Raw genomic sequence first — 16,946 nt, 5'->3', positions numbered from 1 at the left:
CATTTTATGTTGCATTGATTAGCAATGATATTCCTAGAAGCACACTACACGCAAGCCACATGTGAGAGCTAACTTAGCATTGCCATAGTGTGTTGCGTAAATGGCTGTCCCAGAGTGGCACTCTCTATGTTTGGGGTCTCCGCTAAATGTTAACTTTTAGCCATTTTCCCCAGTGCTATCCTAACTTTGTCACCCTTTCAAATGTGTTTTGTTTGCAGGGCTTAGATGCAATCGCTGCAATTTTGGATTTAAATTTCTCCAGAGTTTTAATGATGATGGATGTGAGCCCTGCCAGTGTAACCTCCATGGCTCAGTGAACCAACTCTGCAATCCACTTTCTGGGCAGTGTGAGTGCAAGAAAGAAGCCAAAGGACTTACTTGTGACACTTGCAGAGGAAACTTCTATAGGTTGGCCGGCAGTGCTTGCAAGGCCTGTGACTGTAGTATAGCTGGCTCCCAGCCTGGGACCACCTGTGATGCGGAGACAGGGCAGTGTATCTGTAAATCCAGTGTTGGAGGGAGACAGTGTGATCAATGTCTGGAGGGCTACTTCAACCCACAGCAGAAGTCCTTCCTCTGTTTGCCTTGCAACTGCGAGAAGACTGGGACAGTAAATGGCTCTCTATTGTGTGACAAATCAAGTGGGCAGTGTCTTTGCAAATCAGGAGTAACAGGTCTGCGCTGCAATCAGTGTGAGCCTCACAGGTTCAATTTGACCATGGGCAATCTTCAAGGGTGCCAGGTGTGTGAGTGCGACTCCTTGGGGACATTACCTGGAAGCATTTGTGACCCTGTCAGTGGCCAGTGCCTATGTCTGCCTCATCGGCAAGGAAGAAGGTGTGAGCAGTGTCAGCCAGGTAGGAGACCTACTCCTTTTCAGTGCAGTGACTACAGGTGACCGCTTTGTTTCTGGTTGTAGCTTCTAAAGATTGTACCTCCAGCAGCATCATTGCTTTTATGTCATCCAAACAGCTGTTTGACCTGCTTGTGACGGTCTTGTCTGTGCATTTGCTGATTGTGGGGGGAGAGGACCTATTTCCAGAGAGAGGCATGTTATAATGTCTCACCTTGATGTGGGTGCATCTTTAAACAATTAAAAGATAAACATTTGAGAAAGGGGGTAACTTTTCCTAAAGAAACTGAATTTAACCTAATTATCTGTACAATATCAAATATCTAGATGATGAACCAAATTTCTAGATCAAGTTGGCTGATGAAATATTATGCAGGAAAGGGATATGTACTCTGACATTGTAAGGTCAATCTAGAATTATTTTTAAATGTCATTATATAGTAAAATTGGTAATTTCTGCTCACAATGTATAGAAACCTATCTTTCCAACTGTTTCCCAATGAGAGTAAAGATCTTTGCCTTTTTCTTATTTTCATTGAAGTAAAACTTTATAATAAATCGATCGCTTTAAGTATGAGTAGTTGCAGTACAGCTGGAAGCTATGTTGATTTAGGAAAATGACAGGTGTTAGTTCTATTCCAGGGTCTATGACATTCTAATCATAGGTCCTTAGCTAGGTTTACGGTAGCTTGCCTGAGTTCCCTCCTATTAAGCTGGCCATGAGTCCAGGGAGATAGCAGTTGGTTACCCCCAATATGTAAGTGCCACTGTAGCACCACTGGGTACATCTTGCTTGCCCAGCAAAGAGAGATCATTAATTCAAGAGGGGTAGAGGAGGACATGAGACAGGGAAGAAACAGGGTGCATATGATGCAAATATAATTTCTTGCTCTTGTGTGACTTTCTGAAAAAAAAATTGAGCTATGGGAGAGAAGCAAGACTGAAAAAGCTGCTTAATTAATTTGTGATCCCATGTATATGAAAGTCAGGAAAACACAAAATTGTAATAACAAAGCAAAGACTAGGAATTCTCGGGAACTGGGCTTTGTGGAAGGGGACAAACTGGAAAGGGACACCAAAGAGCTTCTGACTGGTTGGTATAATCTAGGTTTTGATGGTGTGAGCAGCAATATAGCCACCAGTTTGTCAAAACTCATTGAAAAATATAAGTAAACCTAGAAAATGCTGTTTTAAGAAATATGCTGCAGTAAAACTGAATAGAAGGAAATTTCCCTCTCCCTCCAAAAACCAGAATATTCTTATTCTCCTTTCTTCTCCATGCCCAAGGAGGGCTCCCTGCTCCCCTCATCTCCTTCCATGGGTATTATGCCACATGTGTTCCTGACATTGCTTATGATCTGTGCTCAATTATGCAGATGGACTTATGAGCCACCTCTCTTTTATAGTTCCAAGTTGGGGGAGTCTAATTTGCTTCATTTGGACAGGACATCTACTCCTGAGCTAATTCAGCATGCCCAGAGATGTTAGGACTCAGAACATGAGTGATGTGTGTGGGGATCTGCTTTAGTTTGGTGCAAGGTGTGAGTGCCCTGGGAAGTGAGGTTGTGGAGACCTGGGCTGACAGGCGAGCACAAGTACTGCTTCTGTGTCTTTTACCCCTGAGTAACCTCTCACATTTGCTGTCTGTTGAGATCTGACTAACCAAAAGTGATTTTGTGTTCCTTATTTTCAAATATTTTGCTTTTAAAAAGGTGTCTGATTTTCTGAGTACCATCTTCTGCATGGTAAATATACACATTCTGCATCCTTTCTCAATAATGAAGGAGGATCTAACAGGTCTGATGCTGTGTATTTTGACAATTATCTTTGGTTACAATGGAATATTTCATTCAGACTGAATTATACATATACTGGGTGTCACCTATTTTAAGCAACTTTTCTAATTTTGGATTAAACTCTGAAATAAAACCTTCTCCTTTTGGTGAAGGTCTGATGCCTCATCCAGGTATTTTGACATTCTTAATAACCCTGACTGTGATTTTCTGAGTGTTCTATGTGTTATGTCAAAACAGACATAGAGACATGTAAGCAAAAGCTAAACAGATGAAAGAATAGGTCGTTCTTTCCCTATGCTCTGTGGACACCTGCATCATTTAGGTCTTTGGTTAGAACATCTCTGGTCTTGAATTTCTTCATGGTCCTCAGCAGGATGCCCCATGGTTTTCATCCTTCACTCTTGTCTCCTGTTTTGCTTCTTGCCTTCATGCTTTCTCTGCCTTGTGATGCTCTCAAAGCACTGCTGTAGTTACATATAACAAAAGGAATCTGCTCTTCACTCATCACTGGAGTGTGTTCTGGGCTGACCTACAGCTTTACTCTGTGGACTGAGTCTACTCATTCAACTGTAGTCTTCTGATGCTTTCCTACTCACACACCCTTTTCAGAGAACCCAGCCAATTCTGGTTTTGGTTTTGTGATGTGTGGTATGAGTATGTGTGTGTGTGGGGGGGGAGAGTGCTAGCTGGCCAGACAACCCTAAAGATATTCCTGTCTCCATGACCCTAATGTTGGAATTACAGGTGCACGCTATCACACGTGGTTTTTTAACTTGGGTTCTTGTATGCTGATCTCAGATCTTCACATGGCATTTCTCCAGCTCCCAATTTCTGTTTGTTGGAATACTTTGGTTCATTCTTCTTTTTACTTCCATTGCCCACCAGCATAGGATACTTTTGCTATTGCCCAGACTGCTAATTACCAAGTATCACTTTCTTTCTCTTAGAATTAGATTGAAATGGAATTGTGTATTCAACATGTGTAGGGTTGGTTGACTGCCTAGCTCCCCATCACTCATTTACTGAATGAGAAATATTTTCTAAACATTAAGTATCAGTGTTTTAAAAGGTGACTTAATTCAAACCTCTATAAATATGTAATCATAATGCAGTTTTGAAAATGCACTAACGTTTATTTTATATGCTGTTTATTATTTAAGTCTGGAGAGAAGTTCATGTTCGAGAGATCATGATGCACATCTTACTCCAAGTACTTTAGTTATATTAGTTATTTTTCTGAAAGTTGTATAGATCCATAGAGTTAGAGTCAGTAAGAAGACAAAGCATTCCTTTGGTATAATATAACACACTTTATTTATCCAGCTCTGATCTATAGGCTCGTGTCTACCTCACTCCCTAGAACAAGGTCTCGTCATCAGTGCTCCTCTGGAGATACCAGCCTGTGATTATAAAAGCTGATTGGAACTGTAATATGCCTCAAACACCCAATTGCTTATACTGATAAATCCTTCCTCTACTGAGGTGTTTTGATGTGAATATTGTAAATATCTTAGACTAATCAAAGAGTATTGTATTTGTACCACTAAGTAGAGCTTTCATTGAGTGTCAGTGGATGGGGAGAGAGGTAAGAAACAAAGCTACAAATGCATCCATAATGTCCACCTGACAACAACAATCTGCAAAACTTCTGTGCCATAATGTCCACCTGACAACAGTGATCTCCAGAACTTCTGTGCTGCCACACTCTCTAGTACCATGTTCAAGAGGCCACGGTTGCCAAGGAGAACACGCATATTTCCCATTCTTCCTCAGTGTCAGCTCTGAAAGTTTAAATGTCTCAGAATGATAAAGTGGATAGGCATGTTTGTGCTGTGCATGTAAAACTCACTGATGGGTGATCGCAGTTTGTTGGAATACTTCGGTTCATTCTTCTTTTTACTTCCATTGCCCACCAGCATAGGATACTTTTGCTATTGCCCAGACTGCTAATTACCAAGTATCACTCTTTCTCTTAGAATTAGATTGAAACAGAATTGTGTATTCAACATGTGTAGGGTTGGTTGGTTTCTTCCAATACAATTTTTCCATTTGAAAGCAAAAGCCACCTTGTGGGAGAAACAGCAGTTTGTCATTTTCTCTTAGTTTTTTTTTTTTTCTGTTTCCAGTTTTCCCTGTTTAAGATTACACGTGCCTGATCCCAAGAACATCCCAATCACCTGCTCTTGTTATTATACAGCTCCTGATTATTTCTCAGGCTCTCCAACTAAGGAGACTTCTGCCCAAGCATCCTCAGTGTGTAGAGCGTTGGACTGTCTTTGTGCTTATGTGCATTGAGTCAGTTGACCCTTGCCCCAAAGACACCGACACTCTAAGGAGTGAAAAAGGCACCAAGCAAGCCAAATATAAAAATGATTTTGGTATGATCATTATGTTTTCATTATAGTTATGATGCCTGCCACCTGCTCTCCTTTAAAGAGGATGGCGATGTCCCATTTTGTGACATCTCTATCTAGGTAATGAACAAAAAGGAGTTAGTCTCCTAAAAGTTAAGCAACCAGTATCAGTTAGACACCAAGCAAGCAGGCTTAGAGGGGAAAAAAAAGAGACCAGGGTCAGGTTTGTATAAGAAAAAGACGGAGAGTGATCTTCCAGTATATTCCTTTTTGAATTTAATTTTATGTTTAGCAAGATCTTCACAGGCATACTTTTACAGATCGAATGAAACATGAAGTCTTGTGATTTAAAACTGAGGTCCTCTCCAAAGGCCTCTAATGAGCTCTACCACACTCGACTAGCTGTGCCTTTTGGTCCGTTTCTAATATTTTATAATTCATTTTTAATATTGTCCATCTATTGTTCTACCTTAATATTCTATTTTTAATTACGTGTGTGTGTGTGTGTGTGTGTGTGTGTGTGTGTGTGTGTGTGTGTACATATATGTCACATATGTCTGTAGGTCAGAGGACAACTATTGGGAGTCAGTCCCCCCCTGCATGAGGGTCCTGGTGATGAATTCAGGTCATCAGGCTTGGCAGTGTCTTTATCTCTGAACCATCTCATTAGTCTTGGCTTTTTTTAGTTTAGAAATTCTCTTTGATCAGCCCATGAGGACTTAGTTCCTCATATAGGTCCTATGCGTTTCTTTTCCTGGCCCTGTCTGTATTTAGAGCTGACTATTGTGGGTCCTTCAGACCTACTTTTGAACTAGCCATATACATGTTACACTTCTTTTCTTGAAAAAACCATTTGCCTTTGTTTTGTCTTCTAGAAAATTGCTTAGGCATTTTTATGAAACAGACTCTGTGATTCAAGACATTGGCCCATTTTTTTTTTTTTCATTCCAAAGATTGACCACACACTCTGTTTTTCTCTGGAGATTCTAGTTGGTAAGGTTTCAGGTTCTTGAACTTTCTGTTCTGATTTAGGCAGAATCTCCAGTCCTTTCCCAGAGCTGGAGTCCACAGCTTACCTTTGCAGCTGCCCTGTGCTAGGTCCTGGTTTTCATATGCCTCTGTCTTTTCTTGTCTTGGTTTATTTTTATAAATAGTAGAACACATGCTTCAGCAGCTTCTGAAAGAATACAGAGAGAAGTAATTGTATTTTGTATTCCTGGGATGGTCTTTATTGCTTGAAAATACCCAACTTAAAAAAAAAAAAGAAAGAAAATACCCAACTAAAGAGAGATATATGAAATTTTATTAGTACTTCAAATGATTTTCATAAAATAACATACCATTTGCTGTATTTTTAAAATGGTGGGAAGGAGTCACACCATACAACAGGGTCCACTTGGGAGGTTTATTGAGGGGAGGAAAGAGAAGGGGCAGAGACTGGTCCCTGGGGATAAGAGTAAAGGAAGAGAAAAAGAAAGAGACAGGAGGTGTATAAGACCTGTTTTTTATAAAGAAACTAGCGAATGTACATGGGGGCTGGGGGTGCTCTTAGTGACTGCAGCTGAGGTATATCCTGTCAGGACCTAAGGGCAGGCCAGTACAAATACCTTAATAATAACCCATCGACTCAGCTTTCCTGCCATATTTTGTCTTCCCTATCTTTCTGGAAGTTTCTATCATTTCTGTGTATCTGGTTTTGGAAATTTTCAGGCTGGTGTACTCTTTGTTTAATAATTCTGGATGCTCAGTAAACTATTTTTGTCTGTAGATGAATATTCTTTTGTTCCATGGAAATCTACCCAATAGATTTACTGCAATATATATGTACTGGTATTTGAACAGATACCTGCACTCTGAGCCTGGCCAAGTTGAGACATAAAATTATCCCTCATAGACTGCCTTTCTGCGATCTCCCTGTTGGATGCAGCACTCCACACCTGCTCTGACGAGTCTTTTCTCTCTCTGGTTTAACTTCTGCAGATAACCCTTCCTGTCTTCTTCTAAAATGTCAGAGCAACAACCTCCTCTTTGGGGGAGGGATAAACTACACCCCGTATCTGACTGGAGAGATTTTTGATGCCTTGAAGTCCATAGTTTTCTTTCTGAGTTATACAAGCTTGATCAATATGCTTATTGCAGACTTTCTCCTGACAGTCCTTGTTTTTCTCCTCTTAGATGTCTGTTATTGACGGCTATTCCCTTTTAGAAAACTATTTTCATTTGGGGGATTTTGGGAAAGGAAAGATTGCTCAATCTACTATGTTTAACTGGCAGTGCTGCCCTGCATTTTCTGGGTTGTAATCTTGTCATGTCAAATCATTATAATCAGGCTTGACTCCTCTTTCTCCCAGAGCTCCCAGCTCATCCATCACAATCAGTCCTGAGGGCTTTAGTGTATCTAGATTTTGACCACTTCTGAACACTCCTGCTTACTCCTCTGTAGTCTAAGCTACTTTCTCTTGTACTATCCAAGTGAAATTCCAAACTCTCTCCTTCTATGTTTTATCCTTCTTCAAAGACTTATGGCTATCCCATCCTAGAGACAAGTGCTTCCCAAAAGTCAACCATATCTTGTCAACCCACCCTTCACTGACTTTACAGGATAGTGAAGCATGAAGTTGGTGGGTTGCATGGCTGCATGGCTGCATGGCCTGCAATACCCAGAGGTGTTGTGTCTCTCCAATCAAGTAACCTCCCTGGGACTCTGCATTATTGCTCACCACTTTCACTCAGGCATATGGTACAGAACCTCCATAAATGACGATCCATAAATATTTATTGAATGAGTAATTATGTGTAAAAATATCTCAGTTGCCTTTGCTTTTTTTTAGGCATGGGAACGCAAAGGCCTGTAGCAATGTCCTTATACTTCAAAATGATCATTCAGCTATCGGCAAGGAGAAATGATAGCTCGAATAATGTGTATATTTTGAAACAAAAGAAGATGCAGTATTCATAAGTGCATACCATGAAAATGGGGCAAAGCATAAATGGGGTGATTGTAAGTTTTGCCATCTCCTGACTTTAGAATTTCCACTTTGATCTTTGTGTTTTGGGGTTTTGTTTCTTACAATGAAACTTGCTTGGAGAACACAAGCCCTCCTATGAAGTAGACATGTTCACCAGCAGCTGTCTCTGGGCACTCCTCCTTCCTTCTGGACAGCTGTAAATCCAAGACCCTATACCATAGGGCACGAGTGCACGTGGGTGCAAGCTAGCGACAGGACACCAAGAGAGAAGCTCAGTCAGGAGGACACATGCTCGCAAGCCCAAAGACCCTGCCTGTTTCTCTTCTGTGACTATAAATATAAATTGGCCCATGCTAGAGGGTTCCACGTAGATTCCTGCCCCACTTTCTTAAAAAGCATCATTGAGGAAGGTTTGTGTAATGAAATCTCATGTATTATTAACCTAACCTTAGTACGAACATACAAGGAATGGGCTTAATTCAGCTGAAATTTATAGGCAATTTGTTAACACAGCGATGTGCACTGGAAGGCACGTTAGAGCCACATTGGTTTTAATACGCCATTCAATAACTTGAGCAGAGGTTAAAAATGCTGCTTAACCTCCATTAAGTATTTTTAAAATGCTTTAATTTAAAATTATTTGTAGTGTGTGCATAAAGATGAACGTACACATACCCATACTAATAAATACAGCACTAAATATGTTTCCCCTGTTTTTTTTTTTTTTTTTTTTTTTTTTTTCAGCTCTGGATGACCTCGTACCATTCAGCAGCTGTGCTTAATCAGAGGCCAGACTGAGAGAGGCAGGGGAGGATGTCAAGCCATCCTGGGCTAGTGACCCTCCCTTGTCCTTGAGAACCAGAGGCAGAGAGGGTTTATTGAGGGCGCTGCAGCTTTGAAATACAATAAAGCCTAATTTATAAAGGAAACGGCTTCCTGTGACATGTTGGGTCCTAATAGAACAATGCTTCATGCTTTCTCCAGTACTTACTTTTGCCTCTTATTTTATAGTCACATAGACTATTAGAAAGTAAAACAAAGTATCTTGTTTCATTAGGAAGCATATCCTCCCAGCTAAGTGATGGGTTCATAAACCGGAATATTATGAAGAACTGGAATCAGATGGCTGGTGTTCTAGTCGATGTTAGAGCATCAGTAGGTGTTGAGATCCTATCATGCCCAGATCTTCACGAAAACAACAACAAAACCTTTTCAAGTTAATTCATTTTTCCCAGCAAGAATTTAGTCTTAGGACGGCCATCTCCTCCGTGACAGATTGACAGAAAACAATCTTACCTTGGAGAATCTGAACTACACTCTTTGGAATGTGTGGAGGAGGGTAGTGGGGAATCATTATTTCAACTTCAATTTAGAAAGAAAAATCTCATTTCTGTGAAAACTTTATAATAACATTTTCAATAATGATAGCACAGAACAACTGCTGAGTATTTACTGAGCACCCAGCTCTGCCTTGGAGCTTTACTGTGAAGTCTGTGGAATATGTATAGTATTTCTATGATGGAGGATTCATTCTCTCCCTTCCTGGTTAGGCAAAGAGAGTGGAATTTAACAATAGAAGAGGCATTTACACGTTCCAAGAATCTAACCCCAGAATGCGTGCCCTCAAACTATGGAACATTTTTTAAAAATTGTCTTAAATATTCATTAAAGAACCACTTGAGGCAGCTTTAAAATACATATAGTTGCAAATATCTATAAGCTTCTCTCATCTTCAACTTCCCCTTGACACATGATTCTGGCTTGTTACTTTAGGCCCTGGGATATCTCATTGGTTGTGGAAACTTCAATTAATTGGCATGAAAAAGAAAGTGACACACTCACAGGCAGCCCAAGTGAGCAGATGATGCAGAGCTGAACAGTAGGCTCTAGAAATGGGATTATCTGCATAAACTAAGTTGGAAGAATATATAGATTGTCTCTGTGGCACAGGGAAGTTACTTGGAAGTGTGCATTTGATAAATACCAAAAGGTAGTAGAATAAGAACAGAATATTACAGTTTGTCTTGGGTTATGAGAATGTATACGTGTGTGTGTGTGTGTGTGTGTGTGTGTAATCATTATAATCTCCGGGATTTTATCAGATATTTCAGTATTTGTATTTTTTTATTGATTATGTATTTGATGCTTAGAAAATATGCTATGATTAGGCATGATGGTGGATACCTTTAATCCCAGCACTGGGAAGGCAGAGACAGGCATTTCTCTGTGAGTTCAAGACTAGCCTGATCTACACAGTGAGTACCAGGCCAGCTGGGGCTACATAGTGAGATGCTGTCTTTAAAAGTGAGGAGAGGGGGGATAAAGAGTAAGCAAGCTTCTAAGTGACTTACCAGATGCTCATACAGGTAAGAAACTGAAATTTTGTAAAACAAAAGAGTCCAGTAGAAAGCTTAGGGGCATCGGCTTCTACCATGCCCTTTGTTGTAAAAGCAAGAGGTTTTATTGAGGGCTTGATGTTTTCCATCTCTTGTTTGACCCATCAGAAGATTTGTCAAAAGTTACACTTTCCATTCATTATGCTGATTCTTACATACCCCTTTCTACATTCTAACAGCCACTCTTTTGTCTCACAGATTGATAGTGACCATCTTCCCTCTCGTAGGGAAAGAAATCATTTCATGCTTTAAGGGATCACAGAGATTGATCCAACCATCAACTCAGCCGTCCCTCTGTCCACCCATGTCCATTTCCATTTGCCAGTTGGCTCATCTATTTAATATGGTGCTATGACCAGGCCCTGAGCTCCTTTAAGACATAAATCACAAATACACAAAGCACTGGTTCTTCAACTAGGGGAATCTGGTTTGTGGAAGGACAGGAACATGGAGTGTAGAAGAGACCAGTGGATTCTTGTAGGTTAGGGGCATGAAGAATTTAATAGAGGAAATCTGAGCTGGCTTTTAAGATTTGCCAAAAGACGAACTAAATGTTGAACATTTGCAACATTTCTAATTTAATAAGAGCACTAATTGCCTCAAATCACACTGAAATAAGTGGTGGTATGTTTGTACTCACATGAACACTGGGTCAAAGTATGGAAAATGCTGTTAGCATTATTTTTATTAACAACATCAAAATGATGAGAAGCATTAGTATCTTGATTTGAAAATCACCTCCATCGGTACTGCATCCAGACACACTGATTATTGAGCCCTTCCCGACACAGATTCCTTCCATGATCATCATTGTGTCCACAGTTTAAGGCACAGAGTGCTGTCTCCTAATGGCCTGTAATGAGTGCTGAGCCAAGCGCTGCCCTCCTTTTCTCAACATGGCCCAGAGGTTAAGTTTGTTTTCTTTCTCCCATTTCAGGACTTTAGCAAAGCCGAGTTGTTCATGGTCCCCAGGAGGGATATTGCTAGGAAATGGGCTCTCGTTTATGTTCAGGACAGGTGCGGCACTGTGCAAATAGCCACAACAGGAGATGATACCCACAGTCTTGCTAATAATGCAGAGCTCTGTGGGTTCCATGAGACCCTTTCAGGTACAGCACTGTTGTGATATGAGGTCCACTTTCTTTGAACTGGAAGACACATTGTCTTCTCTCTTGCTCAGGACCAAGAGTTGGCTGAAATAAGAGGGGAAATGATAGGCTTTACCAGCTGGTTTGTGCCTGTAAACTCTCAGCTCCACATAAAACAAAGACAGCACACTGGTCTGATGGCTGTATTTAAAAAGACAGTATAAAGACATTTGTAAGGGAAAACAGTCTCAGAAATACCAGTTAAAATGATACAGATGTAAGATGTGGACCATGAAGCTGAGCTAATGGAGTGAGGTCAGAGATGTATTGAGTTGAAGAAGAAATTAAGGTCAGTTATCATTAAGCCCCACTCAGGAGGGGAAGTCTGAGCGGGAGGGGAGGGGAATGCTGTTTTCTATAGTTGGGAGCCATCAAAGGAGAGGTAATGGTCTAGAGTTCGGCACATTCAGGTGAGGTGACAAGCAGCCTGTGAGCAGGAAGTTCCCTGCGTCATCCTAATTGAACTGCTTAAAAATAGGACTCCTGAACCATTGGTAGGATTAACCTTTAGAATCAAGCTCCTGTGAGGAGGTACACTCACCTCACAGCCCAGCCCATCCTGGCTGCTTCCTGAAAGCCCCCACACTGAGCCTCCTCTGGTGCTTTGTGCTTTTTCAGACTTTGCTTGGTGGTGACTGTCCTCTGCTTACATTCTGAATATTTTTCTATGCAGTTCCTTACTCTCTAAGATTTGAACTAACCAATCTTCTATACCAAAATGCACTCCCATGATCCTTAATTGGTTGAGAATTCTCTGTGACTGGAAGCTATTGCAGCAAGTCCAAATTAATGCTAAATATCTATGTTAATGGCTGATTTATCCAAATTGGAGAGCTGTTAGTACCTTCATGATATCATCCTCATGAATTTAAGGAGCCAGGTACCTTCCTTCCTCAGCTACCAAAGACAAGCCTTTGGGATTTGTGACTTGGACAGTATGATGTACCAGGTACCCGAACAGGTATTAGCTGATGTGGCTACAACCTATCCCTGCAAGTGGATATAAGGACAAATACAGAGAGATAAATCATGTGATCTGGATATAAACTAATATGAAAATTATGTGGTCTGTGCCATCTGTCTGGCTCTTCTAGATCTTTCAATTTTTCCTTTCACTCTTGCTGAACACATTTTTTTTCTGCTTCTGTGGCTAAGAGCACAACTAGGACCCAGGACAAGGAAAACAACTAATTTTGTAACTTTAGGATGATGGTTTCTTTTCACCTAGACCCTCAAGTGTGTGTGACACTTGACCCGTTATCTTTGCTTTTCCCAATAGAATAGACAACATGGGCTAGGCTGGTTTTGTCTTTCAGCTTCTCCTCTTCTTCACTAAGACTAACATATCTCAGAACTGAATGATCAGAACATTTCTACAAGTTCCATCGTCTACGACTTTACTCAACAGATGGTTTCCTGTGATCCCTCTCCCTGTTGCTGCAGTTAAATTCCCGCCATTTTGTGTGTGCTTGTGTGTGTATCTCAGTAGGTATGTGCATATGTGCATACGCATGTATGTACATCACACTTCACCAAGAATCTCTATGTTCCCATGTCCTCTCCACCATTCAAATGTCTAAAGCCTTTCTGCTCATTGATGTCATCCATCTTCTGGATCCAGAAGATTTTAAAGAACTCCAATGTGATTGTGAGTCCTGCTCTTTTTTTTTCTTTTGAAATAAGAAAAGGATAGGGGTTGTGGAATAAAAACTAAAATCTTTAAACTGAGCATGTGTATGTGGTGTGTGTGTGTGTGTGTGTGTGTGTGTGTGTGTATGTGTGTGTGTGTGTGTGTGTGTGTGTGTGTGTGTGTGTCTATGCATATTTTCTGAGTGTAGTACTTGTGGAACTCACTGAATCTGCCTGTCCATCTTCACATCCTCTTCAGTGTTTAGTGAAGGCTATGGATAGGAGAGGGATCAGTGATTTATACAGATGATGCCCTGGTCGTGATGAAGGTGACAAGGCTGATGAAAATTAGATTAATTATGTGTATCTGGGCACTGGTGGGAATCAGCAGGATGCAGTGAAGCTGTCAGAGGCATGCCTGAATTGGCCTAGAGAAATTTCTTCGTGGCATCAAGGAGACCTGGTTCATAGAGAAATGAACTAATCAGAGGAGGTAGGTGGAAACCATTGCCATGGACAGAGCAGCCCCCTCACAGAAAGGCCACCAAGGGTCGAGAGGAGACAAAAGCAAGTCTGCAGTGCTCCTGTTGGGAGACAACACTAGAGACACAGTCAGGGCTTGACTACAGGGTGGAAAGCCATGGTAGCCGTTTGCTTAGGTTTTGATATTTTTCTTGAAGGAAATAAGCATAAACTAGTTTGAAATAGAGGAAAGAGACATAAAAAAAAAAGTCTCCTTTGATATAAAGGCTGTTCAAGCTGCACTGTGGGTCAGGACTCGCCAGTGGGTAAAGTGGCTTCTGGAGTTGGGCAGGCTGTGTCTGAAGCTGGCTTGTGTTACTCAATAGTTCAGCCCTTAAGGGGAGTCTTTCAAACCCTCCTAAGCTTTGCTTTCTAATCTACATAAAGGCCATAGCAATGTCTAAATGTGTGTGAGTACCCCTCAATAACACTGGCTCATGGTATATGCTGTGGAAAGGCTGGTGGCAGCCTTCACAGGGAGGGGTGAGGGGACAGTAGAGGATTTAAACTCCTTGGGAGACACTGGTGGTAGGTCTTGGTGATTAACAAAGTGGAGGTCACATGTGAGGTAGGTAGACAGTTTAAGGGTTGAGAATTTTAACAATACTCGTTATGACCAATTATGTTTGAATTTCAAACAAAACCCATTTAGTATGAGTAAACAGTGTACATTTTGCTATGAAATCACTGTTAAGTTGAATTTTAACTGGAAATCTTGCATTTTATCTGGCTTTCTTAGCAAATATCTCTCTGGTACATAGGACACACCATGGCCTACTTGGTAACAATTTGGACCTGAGTAGAGGAGTACCACCAGTTTTTAGTTGAAAGTTCTTCAAATCAACTTAAACTACTTTTATCGTGAATTAATTAATTTTAAATGTAAATGAGTGTTTTGTCTGTGTGTATGTATATAAATCATATAGGTGTCTGGTGCCCAGAAGGGCCAGAAGAAGGTCTCAGATATGCTGGACCTGGAGTTTGAGATAGTTGTGAATTGCATGTGAGTGCTTGGAACTGAACGCAGGCCTTCTATAACAGCAGTGAGCATTCTTAACTGCTTAGCAACACCTCCTCCCCAACCTTCTGCACTAAATTTTCATGTAGATGACTGCTTGTTTTTAGTTGTAATTAATATACTCATTAAGAAGAGCTCTCACTACTGGTATTGTAAGACTCAGAGATCCCATAGGAGTCTGGGTTTTGAGTGCTATCAAAACACTGTTCTTTTTGGAGAAGACTGAACCAAAAGTGAAAACGAAATTTCTTTATTATGTCTAGGCTTCTACATTCCTCCTGGCCATGCTGCTGGCTGTCTACCATGCTTATGCCATACAGTTGGGGCAGTGAGCCAGGTCTGTAACAGCATCACTGGGCAGTGCTCTTGCCGTGACCCCTCGACCACTGGGCAGAGATGCTACCAATGTCAAGACCGTTACTTTGGATTTGATCCTGAGACTGGAAGGTAAATCTTCATATGTATGGATAACAAAATGTCAATTTTTACCATTAGTTTTCCTTATCCACAAGAACTTTGGCAATTTTCAAACAAAAACTTCTATAAAAATATTCTTTTGGTAAGTGTATTTTTGATTCCTTGATATCTTGCCTATTAAAGATAATGGTTATCACTCTATTCTGTCCTTCTGAACTCCCTTGATACTCTTCCAGAATCACCAAAAACTCTCTTCAATGACCAAGAAATATCTAGTATCTTATTTGTTTCAACTTCAACTGCATGAATGTCTGAGTGTGTGTGTGTGTGTGTGTGTGTGTGTGTGTGTGTGTGTGTGTGTGTGTTTCTGTAGGTGGAAGCTAGAGGTCAACCTTGGGTATTACTCCAAGAAGCTGGCCTTTGTAATAAAGGTTCTCCAACTGGCTTGGGACTTGCCTGGATGACCTCCCCTGCCTCAAAGATTTTTCTTAAGAGAAAAACACTATTTCCTTCAGTCTATCATAATCTTTGCCATTGAATATTCTTAATTCAAGGCTGCTTTTGGTGGAATCAAATGCTGCTCTCTTTTTCTCTCTCTATTTACACCCATTGCACCTCCCCCATCAGCTTATGCCAGGACTCAAGCCTGCTTCCAGAAGAGTCCTCTGTCATTTGTCACTCTGCAGGATGTCTGGCTAGCACCAGAGCTGGAGTCTCTGGGTTAGAAGGTAGATTGAAATGTTATCATCAACTGATGAGGAGTAGAAGGAGACAAAACTGTAGCACCTGCAGTGTTAGAAGATGCTGAAGCCTTTTAAAACCTTGACTCTAGTGAAATTAGTGGTTAGTGGAAAGGTAGAGTGTAGCAGACATGGGAGAGAAAAGATCTAGACAAGTATGGATTTAAAGCAAAATGATTCATAGCAAGTATTATACAAATTAAGTTGAATATTTCTGCTTATCAGCTGACTCTTCTTATATTGACTCAGAGAAAGAGCAACCTTGATAAAACCACACGTTATTCTTTGACAAGAAACCATTTTCCCTACATCTACAATGTTTTCATATTTATTCTTCTACATTTAATTTGTGGAGTACTTGGAGTATTGCTGTAGTTTGGATCTAAAGACTCATGTTTTAAAGGCTATACCCTACCCTGGTTCCTTTGTGACATGGTGGGACTTTTAATAGTTAGAGCCCAGTCTGAGGTAGTCATCCCTACCTCAGGGAACTGACCTTGAGGGAGATGGTGGAATCCAGCCCTTTCCTCTTTGTATTTTTTATTTCCTAGACATGAGGTGAGTGTTTCCTGCCTCACACCCACTTGCCAGGGAGTGTCATGTGATGTTGCTGAAGTGTGGTGTGCCACCATAGGCATCATAGGAAATGGAAAATAACCTCTGAAGCCTGAGCTCAATAAACTTTTCTCTCTGTTATTTGTCTAGGGCATTTGTTACAGCGATGAAAACTAATTCAAGGATAGATAGTCCATTTCTTTCCTTTCATCTCTAACAATATCCCATCAATATTCCAAGCTATAAAAATGCCCACACCTGCTGAAGTTCTTCTGTGTCTAGTATTGACCTACTCTTTCTATGTCTCAAATTGTCCTGATTCCAGAAATGCTGTGCTGTGAAGAGATGACATTGTTCCAACTCTGTCATTCCAGAATGGCCACTCATCCTGTGTTTAGACTTCATTGACTTTCTGTGCTGGTATCCCTGCCCTGTCCTATGTTGACCAGCTGTGCACATCTTCGCAGCCTTCTGCTCCTACAGCAGGACAAAATCACCTTCATTCTTCGGGCAAGCTCTCTCCCTTTTGCAGGGCTGTTGGTCAGGCCT

The 16,946-nt window shown here is 40.9% G+C and overlaps 1 protein-coding gene across 2 annotated transcripts in view; it reads left to right on the top strand.

Annotated features, from left to right (window-relative positions):
• Ush2a (usherin) overlaps positions 1–16,946 on the top strand; it is a 701,257-nt gene that overhangs the window by 150,408 nt on the left and 533,903 nt on the right. For both annotated transcript variants that reach the window (XR_004946207.1, XM_036202543.1), the window contains exons 12-13: positions 219–857; positions 14,949–15,132. Coding sequence is in view for 1 of the 2 variants with exons in the window: in XM_036202543.1 (XP_036058436.1) it covers positions 219–857; positions 14,949–15,132 (823 nt within the window). In the remaining variant the exon portion in view is untranslated. The remainder of the gene's footprint in view (positions 1–218; positions 858–14,948; positions 15,133–16,946) is intronic.

This window comes from Onychomys torridus, chromosome 11, assembly GCF_903995425.1.
Source record: "Onychomys torridus chromosome 11, mOncTor1.1, whole genome shotgun sequence".
Lineage (NCBI taxonomy): Eukaryota > Metazoa > Chordata > Mammalia > Rodentia > Cricetidae > Onychomys > Onychomys torridus.
This window is presented reverse-complemented; position numbering and strand designations above follow the sequence as displayed.